Source organism: Ostrea edulis, chromosome 2 (assembly GCF_947568905.1).
Source record: "Ostrea edulis chromosome 2, xbOstEdul1.1, whole genome shotgun sequence".
NCBI lineage: Eukaryota > Metazoa > Mollusca > Bivalvia > Ostreida > Ostreidae > Ostrea > Ostrea edulis.
In genome coordinates this window covers 73,584,734-73,603,338 of record NC_079165.1, presented here as the reverse complement: position 1 = coordinate 73,603,338, position 18,605 = coordinate 73,584,734, and the positions used below count along the sequence as shown (strand labels likewise).

At 34.7% G+C, this 18,605-nt stretch overlaps 1 protein-coding gene across 4 annotated transcripts in view; it reads right to left on the bottom strand.

Annotated features, from left to right (window-relative positions):
• Positions 1–2,055: 2,055 nt before the first annotated feature.
• LOC125679014 (tyrosine-protein phosphatase non-receptor type 23-like) overlaps positions 2,056–18,605 on the bottom strand; it is a 50,023-nt gene continuing 33,473 nt past the window's right edge. The window contains exons 23-33 of one of the 4 annotated variants that reach the window (XR_008800733.1): positions 17,766–17,954; positions 17,060–17,156; positions 15,536–15,600; positions 15,291–15,428; positions 14,948–15,076; positions 11,582–11,634; positions 9,972–10,076; positions 9,527–9,726; positions 5,479–5,618; positions 5,252–5,351; positions 3,132–3,268 (exon numbers count right to left, since the gene is read on the bottom strand). Coding sequence is in view for 2 of the 4 variants with exons in the window: in XM_048917883.2 (XP_048773840.2) it covers positions 2,622–3,268; positions 9,527–9,726; positions 9,972–10,076; positions 11,582–11,634; positions 14,948–15,076; positions 15,291–15,428; positions 15,536–15,600; positions 17,060–17,156; positions 17,766–17,954 (1,623 nt within the window). In the remaining 2 variants the exon portion in view is untranslated. Of the gene's footprint in view, positions 3,269–4,369; positions 5,619–9,526; positions 9,727–9,971; positions 10,077–11,165; positions 11,330–11,581; positions 11,635–14,947; positions 15,077–15,290; positions 15,429–15,535; positions 15,601–17,059; positions 17,157–17,765; positions 17,955–18,605 lie in introns of those variants that run through there. The other 3 variants (XM_048917883.2, XM_056157221.1, XR_007371680.2) reach the window with 3 other exon arrangements.

Here is an 18,605-nt window from a genome sequence, read left to right as displayed (position 1 = left end):
TCCCAATACACTAATCCAGCTAAAATGCAAACTCACTCGTACACTTCTTGAGGAATAAATTTCTACCAAATTTCAATGCTGTACATGGTTCTGTTACATAAAAATCTGAAAAACATGACCTTGGACTGACAAACCAATTCAGCTGAAATGCAAACTGAACTTATATTCCTCCGAGAGGAAGTTTGGGACTAAATTTCAGGGCAATATCTGTATCCTTAATGAAAAAATCTTCAGAAAACTGTTTGACCTATCCCAAGGGGCCATGCTTTTTACAAACTTGAATTAGCATGATGTCAAGAAACTTTCATGCAAATGTAAACTTTTCTGGCCCAATGGTTCTTGTGGCCCCACCCTACCCCCAGGGGGCATGATTTTAACAAACTTGAATCTGCATTATGACAGGAAGCTTTCATGTAAATTTCTCTAACTTTGATCTCCTATTGTGGACCCATCCTACCCCCGGGGGCCATGATTTTAACAAAATTACTGACCTAATGATTGTTGAGAAGAAGATTTTCCATATAAATCTGTATGTAAAACTTTGATCCCCTACTGTGGCCCCCCGGGGGTCATGATTTTAACAAACTTGAATCTCCACTATGTCGGGAAGCTTTCTTGTAATTTTCAGTCCATCTGGCTCAGTGGTTTTGAGAAGATTTTTAAATGACCCTACACTATTTTTGCATTTTTGTGATTATCTCCCCTTTGAAGGGGGCATGCCCTTCATTTGAACAAACTTGCTTTTTGCCAAGTTTGGTTGAAATTGGTCCCGTGGTTCTGGAGAAGAAGTCGAAATTGTGAAAAGTTTACAAACAGATGACGGACAATGGGTGATCAGAAAAGCTCAGCTTTCAGCTCAAGTGAGCTATAGTCCAGAAAACATGACCTCGGACAATCAACCAGCCAGATGCATGGACAGCTCCTAACATAATACATCCTGTCTAACAACAGACGTATAATAAAAGCTATCAGTATTAACACATGTATCATGATGAAATTATTTCAAAAACAAGATGTGTTTGTGAAACACAAATGTCCCCGATAATGACCAATTCCAAAGATGGCCAAGGTCAAATATCTTGGTACCAGTAGAAAGATCTTGTCACAAGAAATGCTCATGTACAATATGAAAGCTTTAATAATTACCATTTAGAAGTTATGACCTATGTTAAAAAAATATTAAAAGTAGGTCAAAGGTCAAATGTCAAAAGATTTAGTACCAACGGAAAGGTCTTGTCACAAGGAATACTCATGTGAAATATCAAAGCTCTATCACTTGCCGTTAAAAAGTTATAAGCAAGGTTAAAATTTTCAAAAAGTAAATTAAACTCCAAGGTCAAGGTCACTGGGTCAATAATGTTGGTACCCACGGAAAGATCTTGTCACAAGGAATACTCATGTGAAATATCAAAGCTCTATCACTTACTGTTCTAAAGTTATTAACAAGGTTAAAGTTTTCAAAAAGTAGGTCAAACTCCAAGGTCAAGGTTACAGGGTAAAAAATGTTAGTACCCACGGAAAGGTCTTGTCACAAGGAATACTCAGGTGAAATATCAAAGCTCTATCTCTTACTGTTCAAACGTTATCAGCAAGGTTAAAGTTTTCAAAAAGGTAGGTCAAACTCCAAGGTCAAGGTCACAGGGTAAAAAATGTTGTTACCCACGGAAAGGTCTTGTCACAAGGAATACTCATGTGAAATATCAAAGCTCTATCACTTACTGTTCAAAAGTTATTAGCAAGGTTAAAGTTTCAGACAGAATGACAGACAGGACAAAAACCAATATGCCCCCCGATCTTCGATCTCGGGGGCATAATAACCTGTCTCTTTAATATAATTATCCTTAAAATGCATACTTGAAATGGATCATCTAGTCAATTTCAAATATTACATCATTGTAAAAAGTAGAAAAGGTATATAGTCTTTACTTTCTCCAAAGGAAGAGGATTTAAGGTCTTGGTTAATGCAATGAACCACTGTTTGCAGTTATCAATAAAGAATACACAAAGGCCTCTCTTGAAAACATTTCTAAAGGTAATATAAACAAATCAAAAATATTTTAAATCACTTGTCATTTTATTTGACAAATATTTTCAAATATTAATGTGGAACAGTATCTTATATAATAGTATGCTTATCATTGATAAATACACAGAATGTCATAGTAATGCCCTAGAAGCCAGAATAATGACACAGTATTTAATAAATTATTAATTTAACCAAAATAAATTATGACATAATTATTCTCATCCATTAGCTGAAAGACACATGTTACATGCATCAAATAATCCACAGTATCTAGTTTCAACCATCTGTAACAGTAATAAACATTTTCACACCAAGCATTGTATGCATTTAAAAAAAATTATGCTTATTATGCAAAAATATGTCTGCTATACAAATAAGGTATAACCATACTGAACTATATCACTTTAAGTTATATGAATTACCCATAGATCTTATGTTCTATCGATATGTACTACAGCAATTCGAACAAATTTTGAATGCTACATGTGCAACAAATAGCTCTACTTGAAAAACATCAAATTCATCAACAACATCAATAGACATCACAGACAAGTAGTTCCCATGGAATGCTTTATCCATATATTTCTATCTTTCATCATTTGTTCAAGGACCAAAGGGGGTCTAATGAACTGAGGGGATCCGAAGGATCATCAGCATGATCTGAAAGACCTGAAGTCTTCTGCTGAAAATTGGCTTTAGTTACTTTCTTTTTCCCTTCACTAGTCCCCAAGTCAAACGTTTGAGGATTTTGTAAGTCTGCTAGCGACAACTGGTTCCCAGACCTTGCTGATTGATGAAATGGTGATCCTTCCTTGGATTCTGGTGCTGAGTCAAAGCTTGGCAGTGATACTGAATCCAAGCTTCTGTGCGATGCTGAATCCAGGCTTTTCAGAGAAGAATTAGACTCTGATTGAACCATTTTAGGACTAGAATGTACACTGTCATCTTTTTGCTGAGAAATAGTTTCAGACCCATGTTCCCTGCCCTTTATTGTATCAACTCGTTGCACAACATCAGGTAAATTTTCTGACAGACCTGACTTGAGATGTTCTTCGGATTTTCCTATTTCCTCCTCGGTAGGTTCTATGGTATGAAGTCCCATTTTTGCAACATTTGTGCGGAGAGCACTGACTGAAATAGAAGATCCAAACAAGATGTCTTCAGTCGGTGTCCATTGATTGGATTTCTCTCCTGGGTGGGGAAGTTTGTCCCCAAAAGATGCTTTATTTATCAGGATTCCCTCTACAATACAAAAATTCAACATTAATAGAATAGGGCATATAAATTTGGTTCTGCAGGTTGTGAGTTCAACCCCAGGTAGGGGCGGAAGTGGGTATCAAAATAAAGTGAAATTTTCTGTGCTTTAGGTATATATATATGACTGGCGTCATGAGAAAAGGGCCCTTATCTTTCAACGTCACAATTCACAGAAAACGACGTCAAAGGTGAACTTCAAACGTCAAAATCGCGGCAACGTAAAAAAAAAAAAAAATGAGTTTGTTGGTTGTATTTGCTTACATTCTGGATGCATTAATTATATAAATAATCACATGGCAGTTCCAACAAAGAATATGTATATGTCCGAAAAGAATTCTAGTTTGATATTACATGTCATTAATTTCATTGGACAGGTACAAATAACTGTGTTTGTTAATAAATACGTAGCACAGTCTAGTAAATACGTACGGGTTTTCAAATGAAAATGTTATACATGTACACCACGCAAATTTGTTCATATGCTGAATCGTACTGATATTTGTGAATCACGTGTATCGTAGTGCATATTGTTCCTAGTTTTGATGCACCATTAATTTTAGATTAAATATATACATGTATTTAATTCCATACAGTATTTGATTTATCTCACGCTTACAGATCTATGTACAGTCCTGTATATGTATATACTTGTACTGTACATACAGGTAAAAACTAATCGAAGGAATTGATCTCTTTTCCAAACATACCGATATGTTACATGGAGCTGTAAAATTAGATTTCTCATAATCCACCATTTTAATTCAATTTGAGACAAACATTTCAGCCCTTTTCAGGTCAAATAATGATAATACAGTTACTAATTATTTAGTGGAAGTTTTATGTCTAGGGCCCAAAAGGTGTAGTATTGTATGTACTTTACATGATTAAACACAACTTAATAACGAATATCATGTAGTTTGATTTCAGCTTATAATGAGAAAAATTAAGAAAAAGCGCTTACAATTTACCATAAAGTCACGTAGAACAAAGTACGGGGGGGTGGGTGGGTTACTGAGAAGTTAGCTAATATTATCGACAAGCCCCCCCCCCCCCCCCCCCCCCCCCCCCTCCCAAAAAAAAACCCAACTAAGATGGATTGTATTTTGTCCAAACGTCAAAATCCGGGGGAAATCACTAAATAGATCTTGTTTTAATGTGAAGATAACTATGCATGTAAAAATAACGGGAAATGAACGTTCTGAAAACAAGGGGGACAACCCACCATCGCTTAAGAACCGTAGGGCTCTTGCATATTGTACTTGTTGGAATATTATGTATAAGATTTTTTCGTTGTGCATGATACTGGCATGAAGCATGTGAAGAATGAACTCCCAAGTCACATGGCAACAATGGACTCGCCCTTTCATTTCCGCACGTGATATTCCAATACAGTGAATAAGGATTGCCACTCCCTGCAGTACCCACAGGCAATTGCATCGCTTGGGGTCAAATTTACTATATAAAGAGTAAAGGTATAGAACTCTAAATATAGAGTACCCAAGTTAGCCGATGTAAAAACAATAAATTAATTGATATAAAATTCTACTTTGTATTTTAATTTATTCATACATAATCAATCTACATTACTACCAAAGTTCATCCCAAAATTCTGTATACTTCCCAAGATATGCCACACAGGGTTTTCAGTCAAATACTCGGCATATCATGATTTTGTGTTGTTTTTTTCAGTCGAATATTGAGTCCCATTCAAAGGTAATGTTTCTGGTCAAAAAAACTTTGGAGTTTATGCAGTAGGAGTGGAGATTTCTCATTGAATACACCGAAAAATATACCCGGCGCCTACCCTACTTGTATATTGTCGAAGTGTTTGGGTATTTCCAAAGAGTTCTAAACTCCCCAGTTGCTAGTGCTAGCTTGCCAATAACCACTGCCTTCCGTGCAATACTTTTGGCTATCTAGATTTATTTTGATTAAACACAATCAGTCTTTGAATACTTATTGACCTACTTTCTTCGCTTCGAATTCACATCCCCGCGCTACACCGATCACGGTCCCCGAATGTGGCATTGTACACGGTGGTATACAGATTTCATTAGCCTGACCACATCTAAAAAGCCTTGGTGATATACTGATTCTCATACATTTATTAGTATCTCTCAACAACAATAGTTTTAATGCTTTATTTAGTTCAAATCTAGTTTACATTTGCGTTAGACAATGATTCTCTTTCAAACCTGGTAAGGACAGTGTAGAGTGAAATGCACCGCATAGTCATTGCTCACAAAACGCTCCTGTAGTGGAACTGGAATACACCAATTTTTGTAATCTGTCAGGTATTTCAAAGTGTGCTACTTCGAAATGTTCACTTTCATTTCTGGTGAATAACGAAAAGCTCATTAGATTGTGTCGAAACACAGCTGTTGATATATTTTACAGGACACTACCGTGGGTTTTAGCTAAAGATCAGATAACTATATATCTGATTAAATACAAAATTGATTTCAGTAATGAACTTATATTATATTATCATGAATTAAATTCATACAACTCAACTGTATGACAAACGGGATGATTCCAGCTTCTCCATCGTCAACTTCCCATATTTATGTAGCAATATTCCATTATCACCTGCATATGGTGTTTAGATCTCTAAACTGATTCGATATGCAAGAGCTTGTTCTGCGTATGGTCAGTTTTTAAATCTAGGTAAGCTACTGACAAACAAGTTGATGGTACAGGGGTTTTAACAGTCTCGATTGAAGTCAGTATTTCGCAAATTCTATGGTCGTTATAACGATCTAGTTCGTCAATACAACCTCGCATTGGGTCAAATGCTGTCTGACGTGTTTCATACCAATTGTTAAGCCGTTCTTGGCACACTGATTTTGACTGCGGATAACTCCATTTACCTGATCAGGATATAGGGCTCACGGCGGGTGTGACCGGTCAACAGGGGATGCTTACTCCTCCTATGCACCTGATCCCACCTCTGATGTGTCCAGGGGTCCGTGTTTTCCCAACTCTGTATTTTATATTGCTTATGAGAGTTATGAGATTGATCACTGTTCGTTATCTTCACCTTGCATAAGACAAAGATACATGTACCGTCAGGTAAGATCGTTTGTAAAATATCCAGTCAAAGATGAATTCTCGCCGACAAGTAATGTTACTGAACTCTATTTATTTATTTACTATTTAACCTTAAATTTATTCATTCATGTATGCATATTTGTGTTGAAAGTGAGTTATAAACACATACATAAAATGATTGCGTAAATGTGAAATTAATCGGTAAAGGTAAAATTTATGCTGCGTTATTTCCGTGCGAATTCGTCGGTATTCAGGTCGTTGGAAATTGAAATATTACCTTTTCTATATAATGTTTATTTTTCCCCATGATATAAGATCAAATATTTGTGTTTGAAATGAATATATGACAGTAATTAGAATTGATTTCATGGACACGCAATATAATCAGCATAACATTATACGACGTTACAATTTCTTTACGTTGACGTTTCTAATATTTTTACAGATATGTCTCAAAAATTGTCATTAAAACGTTAAATAACGTAATATCAGCATACATTTTCTAGTTTTGTGAACAGAAAATGATACATAATAAAATTCTAGGAAAAACTAAAAATGTGAAATTTTGACCGTAAAGGCCCTTTTCTCATGACGCCAGTCATATATATATATATATTAAAAGAAATAGAATAAACAGTAATATATATATATATATATATATATATATATATATATATATTCCAGAAAGAGGCCACAGTTACCTACAAAATGCATCTGATAATCCTAGGCCTCACTGTGTAAAATATTCAACTCAAGACACCAAAAAACTAACAGAAGACAGACACAGGAAAGTCCATACCATAATACAGCCCATCAAAAGGTGAAGATATCATAATACAGCCCATCCAAAGGTGAAGATATCATAACACAGCCCATCAAAAGGTGAAGATATCATAATACAGCCCATCCAAAGGTGAAGATATCATAATACAGCCCATCCAAAGGTGAAGATACCATAATACAGCCCATCCAAAGGTGAAGATATCATAATACAGCCCATCCAAAGGTGAAGATATCATAACACAGCCCATCAAAAGGTGAAGATATCATAATACAGCCCATCCAAAGGTGAAGATATCATAACACGGTCCATCAAAGGGTGAAGATATCATAATACAGCCCATCCAAAGGTGAAGATATCATAATACAGCCCATCCAAAGGTGAAGATATCAAAATACAGCCCATCCAAAGATGAGCATATCATAATACAGCCCATCAAAAGATGAGCATATCATAATACAGCCCATCAAAAGATGAGCATATCATAATACAGCCCATCCAAAGGTGAAGATATCATAATACAGCCCATCAAAAGATGAAACATATCATAATACAGCCCATCAAAAGATGAAACATATCATAATACAGTCCATCAAAAGATGAAGATATCATAATACAGCCCATCAAAAGATGAAACATATCATAATACAGCCCATCAAAAGATGAGCATACCATAATACAGCCCATCAAAAGGTGAAGATATCAAAATACAGCCCATCCAAAGATGAGCATATCATAATACAGCCCATCAAAAGATGAGCATACCATAATACAGCCCATCAAAAGGTGAAGATATCATAATACAGCCCATCAAAAGATGAAGAATATCATAATACAGCCCATCCAAAGATGAGCATACCATAATACAGCCCATCAAAAGATGAGCATACCATAATACAGCCCATCCAAAGGTGAAGATATCATAATACAGCCCATCCAAAGGTGAAGATATCATAACACAGCCCATCAAAAGATGAGCATATCATAATACAGCCTATCAAAAGATGAAACATATCATAATACAGCCCATCAAAAGATGAGCATACCATAATACAGCCCATCAAAAGGTGAAGATATCATAATACAGCCCATCCAAAGGTGAGCATATCATAATACAGTCCATCAAAAGATGAGCATATCATAATACAGCCCATCAAAAGATGAAACATATCATAATACAGCCCATCAAAAGATGAGCATATCATAATACAGCCCATCAAAAGGTGAAGATATCATAATACAGTCCATCAAAAGATGAACATATGATAAGGAGGAATATTTCCAATTAATATCTAATTACCCCTTCCCCTTAAATTGACAAAAAAAATCTAGATGTGTCGTAGAGACACAAATACCCCTGTTGGCAATAAGGTTTAAACGTAAGACTTCATATAATTGCTGTTTTACTTAAATAAAGAGATAAATGTGGTCCAAGGTATAACATTGTTCTGGTATGATCGACAACTCTTTCTAAGGTAAGTCGGATAACTCTTGCAATCCAAGTCCTCTACTCTTCAAAAAAATTATTCGACCAAAAACCAAATACAAACTGCATATTTTCAGAACCTATTTATACCCAAATTTCAATTCAAAATGTCTATGTATGACTTGAGATAATGTTACAAAACTGGGAATTATATGAATTATTTTAGCTAAAAGGTGAAATTTATTTGATCATAACCAAATACGAACTGGATTTGCATATTTTCAGGACATGTATATCTCAAATTTCAACTAAAAAATGTCCATGTATGACTCAAAGATAATGAGCGAAAACTATGAATTGTTTGAAATTTTCTTTTAAGTCCAAGAGCACAAAAATTACTCTCAACTAAAACCAAAATCTGGATGTTCTCATGATGTATTTATATACCAAATTTCAGTTAAAGCTACGCAATGTGGGGCATCCCCTCACATTGTAGGCGATCAGTAAATGCAAGTTTTTCCTATGAAGTCTTGTAGTGACCTTGAGCTTTCACCCTAAAATCAGTATAGGGTTTTTCTTCTGTTGATGACAAACCTACATGTGAAGTATCAAGTCAATTGAGCACAAAATGTGGCCTGTAGAGTGTCTATAAGCTTTTTCTTCGAAGTCTCATACTAAGGTTCTTCCTCTCTTGATGACAAAACTACATACGAAGCACGACATCAATAGAGTAAAAAGTGTGGTCTGTAGAGGGAGTGTCTACAAGCTCAGTGTCACACTCATCCACATACAAACGGTCGCGTTACTATATCCCTCTCTGATGAATTGTGAGGGGATAATAAACGGAAATTGAATTATGAGGGGAGGACGGAAAAGAGGAACACTACATGCCCCAGCCATTTCATGGCAAAGGCATGAAAAAGATTACTGCTAGACTTACAAACCTGACTATCATTCAATAACAAGAAATTCAAACTACACTAACCTTTGGCTAAAATGTCCTGCCCATAAAATAATATGGCCTCATATGCGTATTTGAGCTGAAATTTTTCTTTAATGGCAAGGCGTCGCTGTCTGAACATTTTCTTGGCCACATCCATGATCCCTGTCACTCCTTTTCCATGATCAATGTCTTGCATACAAGTGTATGTCAACATGAACACACCAGTCCTCCCAGTGCCATTGCTGAACATAATGATATTGTGAAGATTAATGAGCTGTGCTTGTAAGAAATGATGATAATGCTCTACTACTGCTGTTAAACAGTACTACCCTGAGTTAGAATGACTGATAGAATGCTTACTACACAGTAAGCTACGGTAGTAAGCTAAGACAAAGTTAATCGCTTTGATATTGCCATGAAATATTAATTTTCCATGAATTCCATTGGATATGATAAAGCTGAAATTGGACATGTAGCCCCCATTTACCTGCAGTGTACTACAACTGGCTTTAATAGACTGCGTTGTTGTTTATAAAAGCTATGAACTTCAGTAATAAATTGCAGGATATATGAGATATTCTCAGGAAAACCACTGCAAAAGAAAATATAATTATTTACATACAACCTGTTAATATTCATGAATCAGTAGCTTATTCTAAAATAATCTAATTTTACTTGTAACACAATTTGATTGGCTGAACACTCTGAATTTTTTTTGTCTTTATCGTATAACCTGACTTGGTATGGGGACACATCCCATGACAGCCCAAGACAGCATTACATTTTTATTTCTTTTTTTTTTTTTTTATTTACATCACAGCACTGTTAAGTTGTCGACTTTCTATGAAACAGAAAATTCAACAGAATCCGACATGTATAATGTGATACTCCTGTTACACAGAATGTTCATTGATGTAAAACTCTGAAGACAAACTTGTATGCATTCATTGATTGTATCTCATTTAACATCCCTCTCGAGAATTTTTCATTCATATGGAGACGTCACCAAGATCGGTGAAGGGCTTCAAAGTTATACTAAAATTTATTACAACCTCTGAATGATATGTGAATAATAGTTTAAGGAGGTACACTACTTAAGTATAATGGCTGACTTCCTTATGAAACAAAAATGAAAACATAAATATCAGCAATATTTGTATATTCCTTTTAAATTTGATTGCCTAGCTAGGTAGCTCAGTTGGTTAATTAACGTGTTAGCTGCTGATCTGTAGATCGTAGGTTACAGTCTAAATTTCTCTGGTGTGTTATCTCAAAATGAAGACGTGATATTCGAAATAATGGTACATGTATATCAAGTAATTGCAAATTTTGCTCCATTTCATTTTGAAATATAACTATATTTTTCAGAGGGCTTCAATTGCTTGATCCTCCTCTCAAAGCATAAAGTGTATCATATTTTACAAGATGACTTCACATTACATTGGTCTGCGGATCACAGATAGTTACTTGCTAATATTTTACTGCGTCGGATTTAATTGGTAACAATGTTTCATGTAATGGTAAGTTTAAAACTTTTATAAAATCAAAATCAGAAAATAATAGCATTTCCTGGTATTTGAAGACTTCTTTTGAATGATGTCAATGAATAAACAATTTCCCGTATTTTTTGTCTGAGCAAACTCAAAGTCGATCTTAAAAAAGACAATGAAGTAAACATTACATGCATTGCCTGCACATTTTCTGTTATGAAGATTTGTTGCAAACTCCATCTTCCATAAGTATGCTTTCAGATTTGATAAATAAATCACATGCTCCAGTTAAATGTAGAACTAAGATGGCTGCCTTCACTGCAAGTCGATTCATCAGAAGTTTTTAAGTGAGTCCCTGTGCAGTGCAATTGATTTGTATTTGTCAGCGTTTATTCACAATTTCAAAAACAAAGACTTGTAGTTTTGTCTTTTTACATTAAATCAAAAGGCAAGATTTTAAGTTTTGGGAATATTATGTGATATAACATGGTTTGGATTACTTTATGCTTTTTTATAATCAGCTTTACAGATTATAAAGCATTAAACCAGTTATATCGCAAAATACGTCCCAACAGTAGAATCATTCTTTAAGTAAAATCTCAAATACCTGACAGGCCAATTCTTGTACTGCAGCTGTACAACTGTTCTTCCCTGCTTTTTCTGAAAATGACATTTAATGTAGAATCATTATTTACATAATTTACATATTGCAGGGGCTTGATTTTCAAGAGTACCCTTACAACTGAAATATCAAGATCTCCCAAAATTACAAACTCTATATAATGTTTCAACATACAAGGTTTGTTTTCACAAAATTAAATCTCAATAAATCTGTTAAATCTAGACAATGCACAAAAATACTGACAATCAGGAACATCAATCTTTGTTTTAGTGAAAGACAGAAGGACATTGATCTGGGTTTGCCTGTCTTTGACCTCGTGATTTAGTAATGAAACTTTTCAAGAAGACTTTTCTTTTAAAGCTTCCCCCTTTTAAAAGGTTTAAATCAGATAAATATAACTGTATGCTGGCAACAATAATTTCCCTGAATTTGTCTAGTTTTCTATAGATGCAATATGTAACAACAAGAGGTCAATGGGTCACAATGCTCAGCTGGGTCACCCTGGCCCTGCTGTTTTTCATAAAAAGTTTTTGCCTTTTTTAATCTTATAACTCTAAACTATGACCCCAACCTAGCCCCATGGGGTTAATATTTTACCAAACTTGAATCCACACAACTTGGGGATGCTTCAGTATAAATATGACTAACATGGAGAAGATTTTAAAAAAGATATCCATGTTTTATGCAAAATTTGATTTCTGATTTTAGCCCCAACTTTAACTCTAGGGTCTATAAAAAGACCCACCTGCATTCACACAACATGGAAATTTTTGCATATTGACATGATTTAGTGTAGCCCTGCTACTCTAGAAAAGATGTTTTTGAATTTCCTATATTCTCATTTAAAACTCTGAATCCCTATTGAAGCCCAGCTCTAGTCAAATATAAATCTGCACTACATTGGAATGCTTGCATATTAGTATGATTAATCATGGTCTGTGGTTCTTGTGAAGAAACAATTTTTGTTTACATATAGATTGCTTAATAGAAAAGATCATGCTCAAAACAAAATGAGATGTAATATACCCTAGAAACTGTTTAATTGTGTTCAGAAATAACTTGTATAGTGAAAAAACTGTTTTAAACGAAACCTTTACTAGTATATTTAACCTATGTAAACCAAAACATGGCTCGAGCCTTGTTTACAAAACAAAGAATTGTGAGCTATGTATCTCTCTTGTAACTCGACAACTGGCACTAAAATTTTTGCTGACCATTAGAAATACCGTAGTTAAGCATTGTAAACTTAATAAAGTGCACTGCCACGGCACATGATACGCCTGTCACATATTGTTAACAGTATAGATTGTACCCATTAAAACATTTTTTTTTATATCAACTTAATTAAATGTCACAGTGACCTTAAAGTAGGATGCGACACACCTTCTACCTAAGATGCATTAGTTGACCAATTTTGGTGATTCTAGGTCTAATAGTTTTCAAGTTATGAGCCGGACAAGTTTTTGCCATATATGGCCATATCTTCTTAATGAAAAGTCACAGTGACCTGGTTTTAATGTGCGACACACCTTCTACCCAAGATGTATCTACAGACAAAGTTTGATGATTCTAGGCCTTGTAGTATTTAAGTTACGGGTCGGACACGAAAAAGCTAACAGACGGACGGACAGACGGATATCTTCTTAATGAAAAGTCACAGTGACCTGGTTTTAATGTGCGACACACCTTCTACCCAAGATGTATCTACAGACAAAGTTTGATGATTCTAGGCCTTGTGGTATTTAAGTTACGGGTCGGACACGAAAAAGCTAACAGACGGACGGACAGACGGACGGACATGAACGCCATACCATAATACGTCCTGTCTTAAGACGGGCGTATAAAAATGAATAAATAAAACCTGAAAATTTTCAGTTCAAATGATTCCATGTCCCTTTAATGCCTCTGACTTTTCATTTAAGTTATTAGTGGGATAAAATGAATAGATACAGTCAAACCTGTATTAAGAGACCGTCCAACGGAGAATGGAAAAAAGGTCACATATGACAGGTGGTCTCTTAATACAGGTTGCCTATTTTCCGCAGTTAATGGATAAAATATCGTAAATAATTTGTACAATGGAGAAAATGACTACATGTATTTGGAATTTATCATTAAGAATATCAAGTACGGTTTTAATAGTTGTAAAATAAAATTAATAATACACTGTAGTTAAAAATCTAGAAAATGATGTGTTGTATCATAATTTTTTATTCATCAAAAATTACATTTAATCTATTTAAGAATTATAAACTTTGCATGCATTTCATATTACACATTTACATGAGATTTAAAAATTATTTACGAACTGCATGTAAATTTTCTAAAACTTATAAACACTTTGTTGTAAAGGGTATTTATGTATAGCCTACTTGTACAGTGTAACTAAAAAATGCAATGCTTGTGGTAAGAAAGCAAATGGTGAAGTGTTGCGTCTCCTTTTGTACAATACATGCTGGAAAAATGTTATTCAATTTGAGAAACATTAAATAAATCACAATATCCATTGTACATGCACAGCAAATCTTTTAAGCTTAGAACTAATGCAGGCAATTTTCTTGAACTCGGACGTGTCAAATACTCGGGACATGTCGAAGTGAGCCGCTATAGTTCCGGTCATTATTCTGGAAACCTCTAGTATCTCATGCAGGAAAAACTGCGAATACTCCGTTGAAAATTTCAGTCCTAAGCACAATATTTACCTGATTTATATCACAATGGGGCAAATTTTTACTCTGTTGAACATAATGCTATACCAAGTGGTAGATTTTCATTTCCGATCTAGCCTACCCGGCACTTCTTAAAATTTGTCGAAATTCACACCTTCAAATACACCGGCCTTGATTCCCTGATCCTTGATTTTGTTAAATAAACATCAACTCGGGTTCTAATAATTAACCACACACGACACTGCATGTTGACAGCTTAGGTATGATAACTTATTCAGAGGGCCGACTAAACAAGATCATCGCCAAACTGTGCGTATCAAAGCGAAAGTGTTGGGGGCGATAATTCCCAGAATAGTCGTGCGTTTGAAAACGAAAGTATTAGGGGCGATAATTCCCAGAATAGTCGGCTCAACTGAAATCGAAAGTAGTAATCACGTTGTAATCGGAAAATGTACAGTCGTTAAATAGAGGTAAAATTTCGTGAAAATACACGAAAAGGTTGTAAAAATCATGGTCGTTGGTCGCGTCAGACAGGTGGTCGTTTAATACAGGTACAATATATAGAGTAACGTCTTGGGGGGAACTTTTATGGTCACATACGACAGTGAGTCGCTTAATACAGTGGGTCGCTATGGCAGTTTTGACTGTAGTTATATTGTATCAATTAAAGTTGTGATTTTACCTCGTTGTGATTCAAGTGAATAATTCTTTCCACCCAGTTGACTTTGTCCTTGACACTTTGTAAAGTCAAGGTTATTGGACCATGGTATTCTGTTCTTCCTTTCTGCTGAGGCCAATATTCTGGGAATTTCTTTTGAAGAAATTTACAAGTAAAATTATCATATTACCAAATACATTCATATCTCAAAAAGATTGTATATTGTTTTAAAATAAACACCCTGTCAATAAATTGTTCCATGAATAAATTTGTCATTGAATAAATTATCTTTAAATGTTACCACACTTCATAAAGATGTTATTTACTAAAATTCAGAAAAATACCTCCACGATAAGTTCAGACTAACCTTTCCTTGTTCAGTTTCACTGGAAAGCATCACTATGACCTCTGACCCTTGCTCATATACCATAACCCAGAAGTCAGTGAGTGTCACAGGAAGTGGGGATTGTGTTGTTATAAACTTTGGACAATTGGGTGACAAATCCTACACAGAAAGATTGAAAGTCATGCAAACTCTAAAGTACTGAACTGATACAGAGCACAAAAAATTGAATGTAATATAAATTGCTGTGATAAAAGAGAAAAACATACCACAATAAGACTTGCATTAATATAGTCATCCTTCGGTGTTGTAAGTATAATTCTATTTTCATCATCTGCAAAACAACATTGTATTTCTCTGACAATTTGGACAAAAAATTGTACTGAATGTCTACTGTTGATGTAAATTACACTTGCCCTAATAGGACCAATGATCCTGGTGGGGCTCATCCAAACTGGGGCACATTTGCGATAGCAATTGTTTTTATACAAAAGATATGCCCCCTCCTCCTAATCATCCCCTATCAGGCCCACTATAAACATTTCTGTCAAATTTTACATAAATTGATTTTAACCAAAGCTGAAACTACATTCACAAACACTTCACGTTTATCAAAATGACATTGTCTTAGCACAATTCCACTTGGTACTGAACATTTTTGACATGTTTCATTCCATTCTAATGTAAATGGTAGCTGAAACTGCATTTTAAAAAGACTTCCCTTTAGTATTGGAAATCCATCCAAAAAAAAACAACATGTCTTGCGCAATAAATATATATTATTACTACAGTAACTTCATCGTTGACAGCCGTGGATCATCAGATCAAACTCGACGCTTCGCGTCTCGTGTGATCTGATGATCCGCGCCTGTCAACTTGAATGATCTAACTCTTCGGATCTAGTTACTGTAGTAATGATAAATTTATTATATACGCCCATATGCATTTTAAATCCACGTTTATAAGATAATAAATGTAATCCAAATTATCAAAATTACAGACATACAAAGACATTATATTTTGTCCTTGCAGTTTTGTTTGTGATGCGATCAACATTTTCCACAAAAAACATTGCGTTGATGCATTGTGACGTCATCAGTTTCAGAGGATAATAATATGGAATCAGAAAACCACAATGTGGTGATCCAGAAAACTGGATCACACTCTGTGAAATCCACAGTATCAAAAATGAAACATTGATGGGTATATAATAACACCAGGTATCTAGTGTATCTCAAGTTTCATTCCAATCCAATTCAAAATCTTGCATAAAATCTGCATTCATGCATACATTAAAAACATCAAAAGGATCCATTTTATAGTGGAGAAAGTCCCCAAAATTAATCCAAAAACTAAAATGATATCTAAAATAGAAGAAACTGTTTTCACAAACTTTGTGATCATTGGACATATGTTATGGCCTGGACACAACTTACACAGAAAGTGATTCAATTATACCCCCAAACTTCATTTGCAGGAGTATAAAAACTGATGCACACTTGAAGCATACAGTTTATGTTTTGAAAATAGTATATATACTTCTTATACAGAGTCTCAAGCATCAAAACTTTTAAAATAGAGTCTCAAGCATCAAAACTTTTAAAATAATCTTACTGAATTTGTATTTCCTTACAATATTATGTGGTTGTGGGATTGCTGGTAATCATCGTTTAGGCAATATATGAAGGTAGCATTAGAAACATTTGTAGGAAATCCAAATCATATTTTGCATCTCACTGTATGTAAGAGCTAAACCAAGGGAGAAAACTAAGAAATTGCATATTAGAGCTTACATGGCATGCTGTCCTGTTCTCTGTTTTTAGCTGGGTAGCACCGTGCAATGGCCATAGAGGACTTCTTTCCCCCTCTGTCTTGTTCATCTATCAGTTCCTGCAAAGTTATAAAGTGAGCCAAGTACTATTATCATCAGTTCCAATGAATTCTAAGCCTGGGTTATCCAATCAACTGCACAAAGACACAAAATATACAGGAGTGTCATGATACAACATGTGTTATTCACTTCACAATGCAGTATGTACTGCTGTATTTGTATTTAGGGAAAGGAAGAAAAAGTATCTCAATTCTGGTTTCTTTTATATGCTTATCTATGTCTGTTAACTAATTCAGTAGTTGGTAAATGATTTTAAATTCATCTCTTTTTATTTAATTCATTATATCAATTAAATCAAAATTGAAAATGATCTAGAAAGTGATTTTGGTCCCTGGTAGCTTGCATGCAGATTTTCAATGCTGGAAGCCCTTAAGTACACATAGTAATGGAACCTAGATTAAGATACTCAGTTCAAATACAACCTACACCGAGCATATTGAACTGTAATATGAATTTTCAATATTGTGAACTGAACTACAACAATTTTATTACAGTTCACCACCTATGCTTTATTGCTGTAGCTTTAATATACTAGAAAATTCACTATATTACTCCACAACAATGACTGTTAAATCTATGTATATTTAGTTGACCTATCAGAGCATTACCTTCCAAGCCACATCCAGATTAGTGGGTCCTGAACAGGTAGTTTTCGTCAGGCTCTCCACATATTTGGACAGCTTTTCCACCTCCCCCACAAATCTGTCCTTGACAAATGGGTCAGAAAATGGATCCTTAGATGTCTGCCGAGCTACTTTATTTTTCATCACAGCTTCTTCTTTCTGTTGCTCTATTTCCTATTTATAAGAATAGGAGAAATATTAATTTGTTCTTTTAAAAATCTACTCCCTCCTTTAAAAAAAAAGATAGATGTGTCAATGAGACATGAATGCTTCCACTGACATGCAAGTTTGCCATATCTAAAAGTCCAAGGTTGAGAAAATAAATATTTGGTGCAAATAAAACAATAATATAGTAAAATATTACATGTACTGCTTTTGTTTTTTGTTGGTAAATTGTGACGAGAATTGAATTACATTTATTTCTAAAGGCATGGAAGTGTGAGGTGGACCTTACTTACTAAGACACTCTTTGGATGCAGAAAGGAACATTTTGCATAAATTATAGATACATATACTTTTAAATGATTTCTGATTCATATCTATTCAGGGTAACTTATTCAATACACGGGTTAATCTATAATTCTGTGGATCGTAGAATCTCGCAGAATTTGAATTTTTTAATGCAACAATAAAATGTACTTCTACTTTCCATCTAACATTAATTTTCAAATAAAGAGGCACAACTCCTGCAAGAGAGGTTGAAATGGATCAAAGTTGCAACATGATCTAAAGTGACCTACAAAGAAGCTACCAGGTACATTGCAAATTTCATCTTGATATACGCCAGACAAATGAAAATAGAACAAATTTGAATTCCCTTCACCT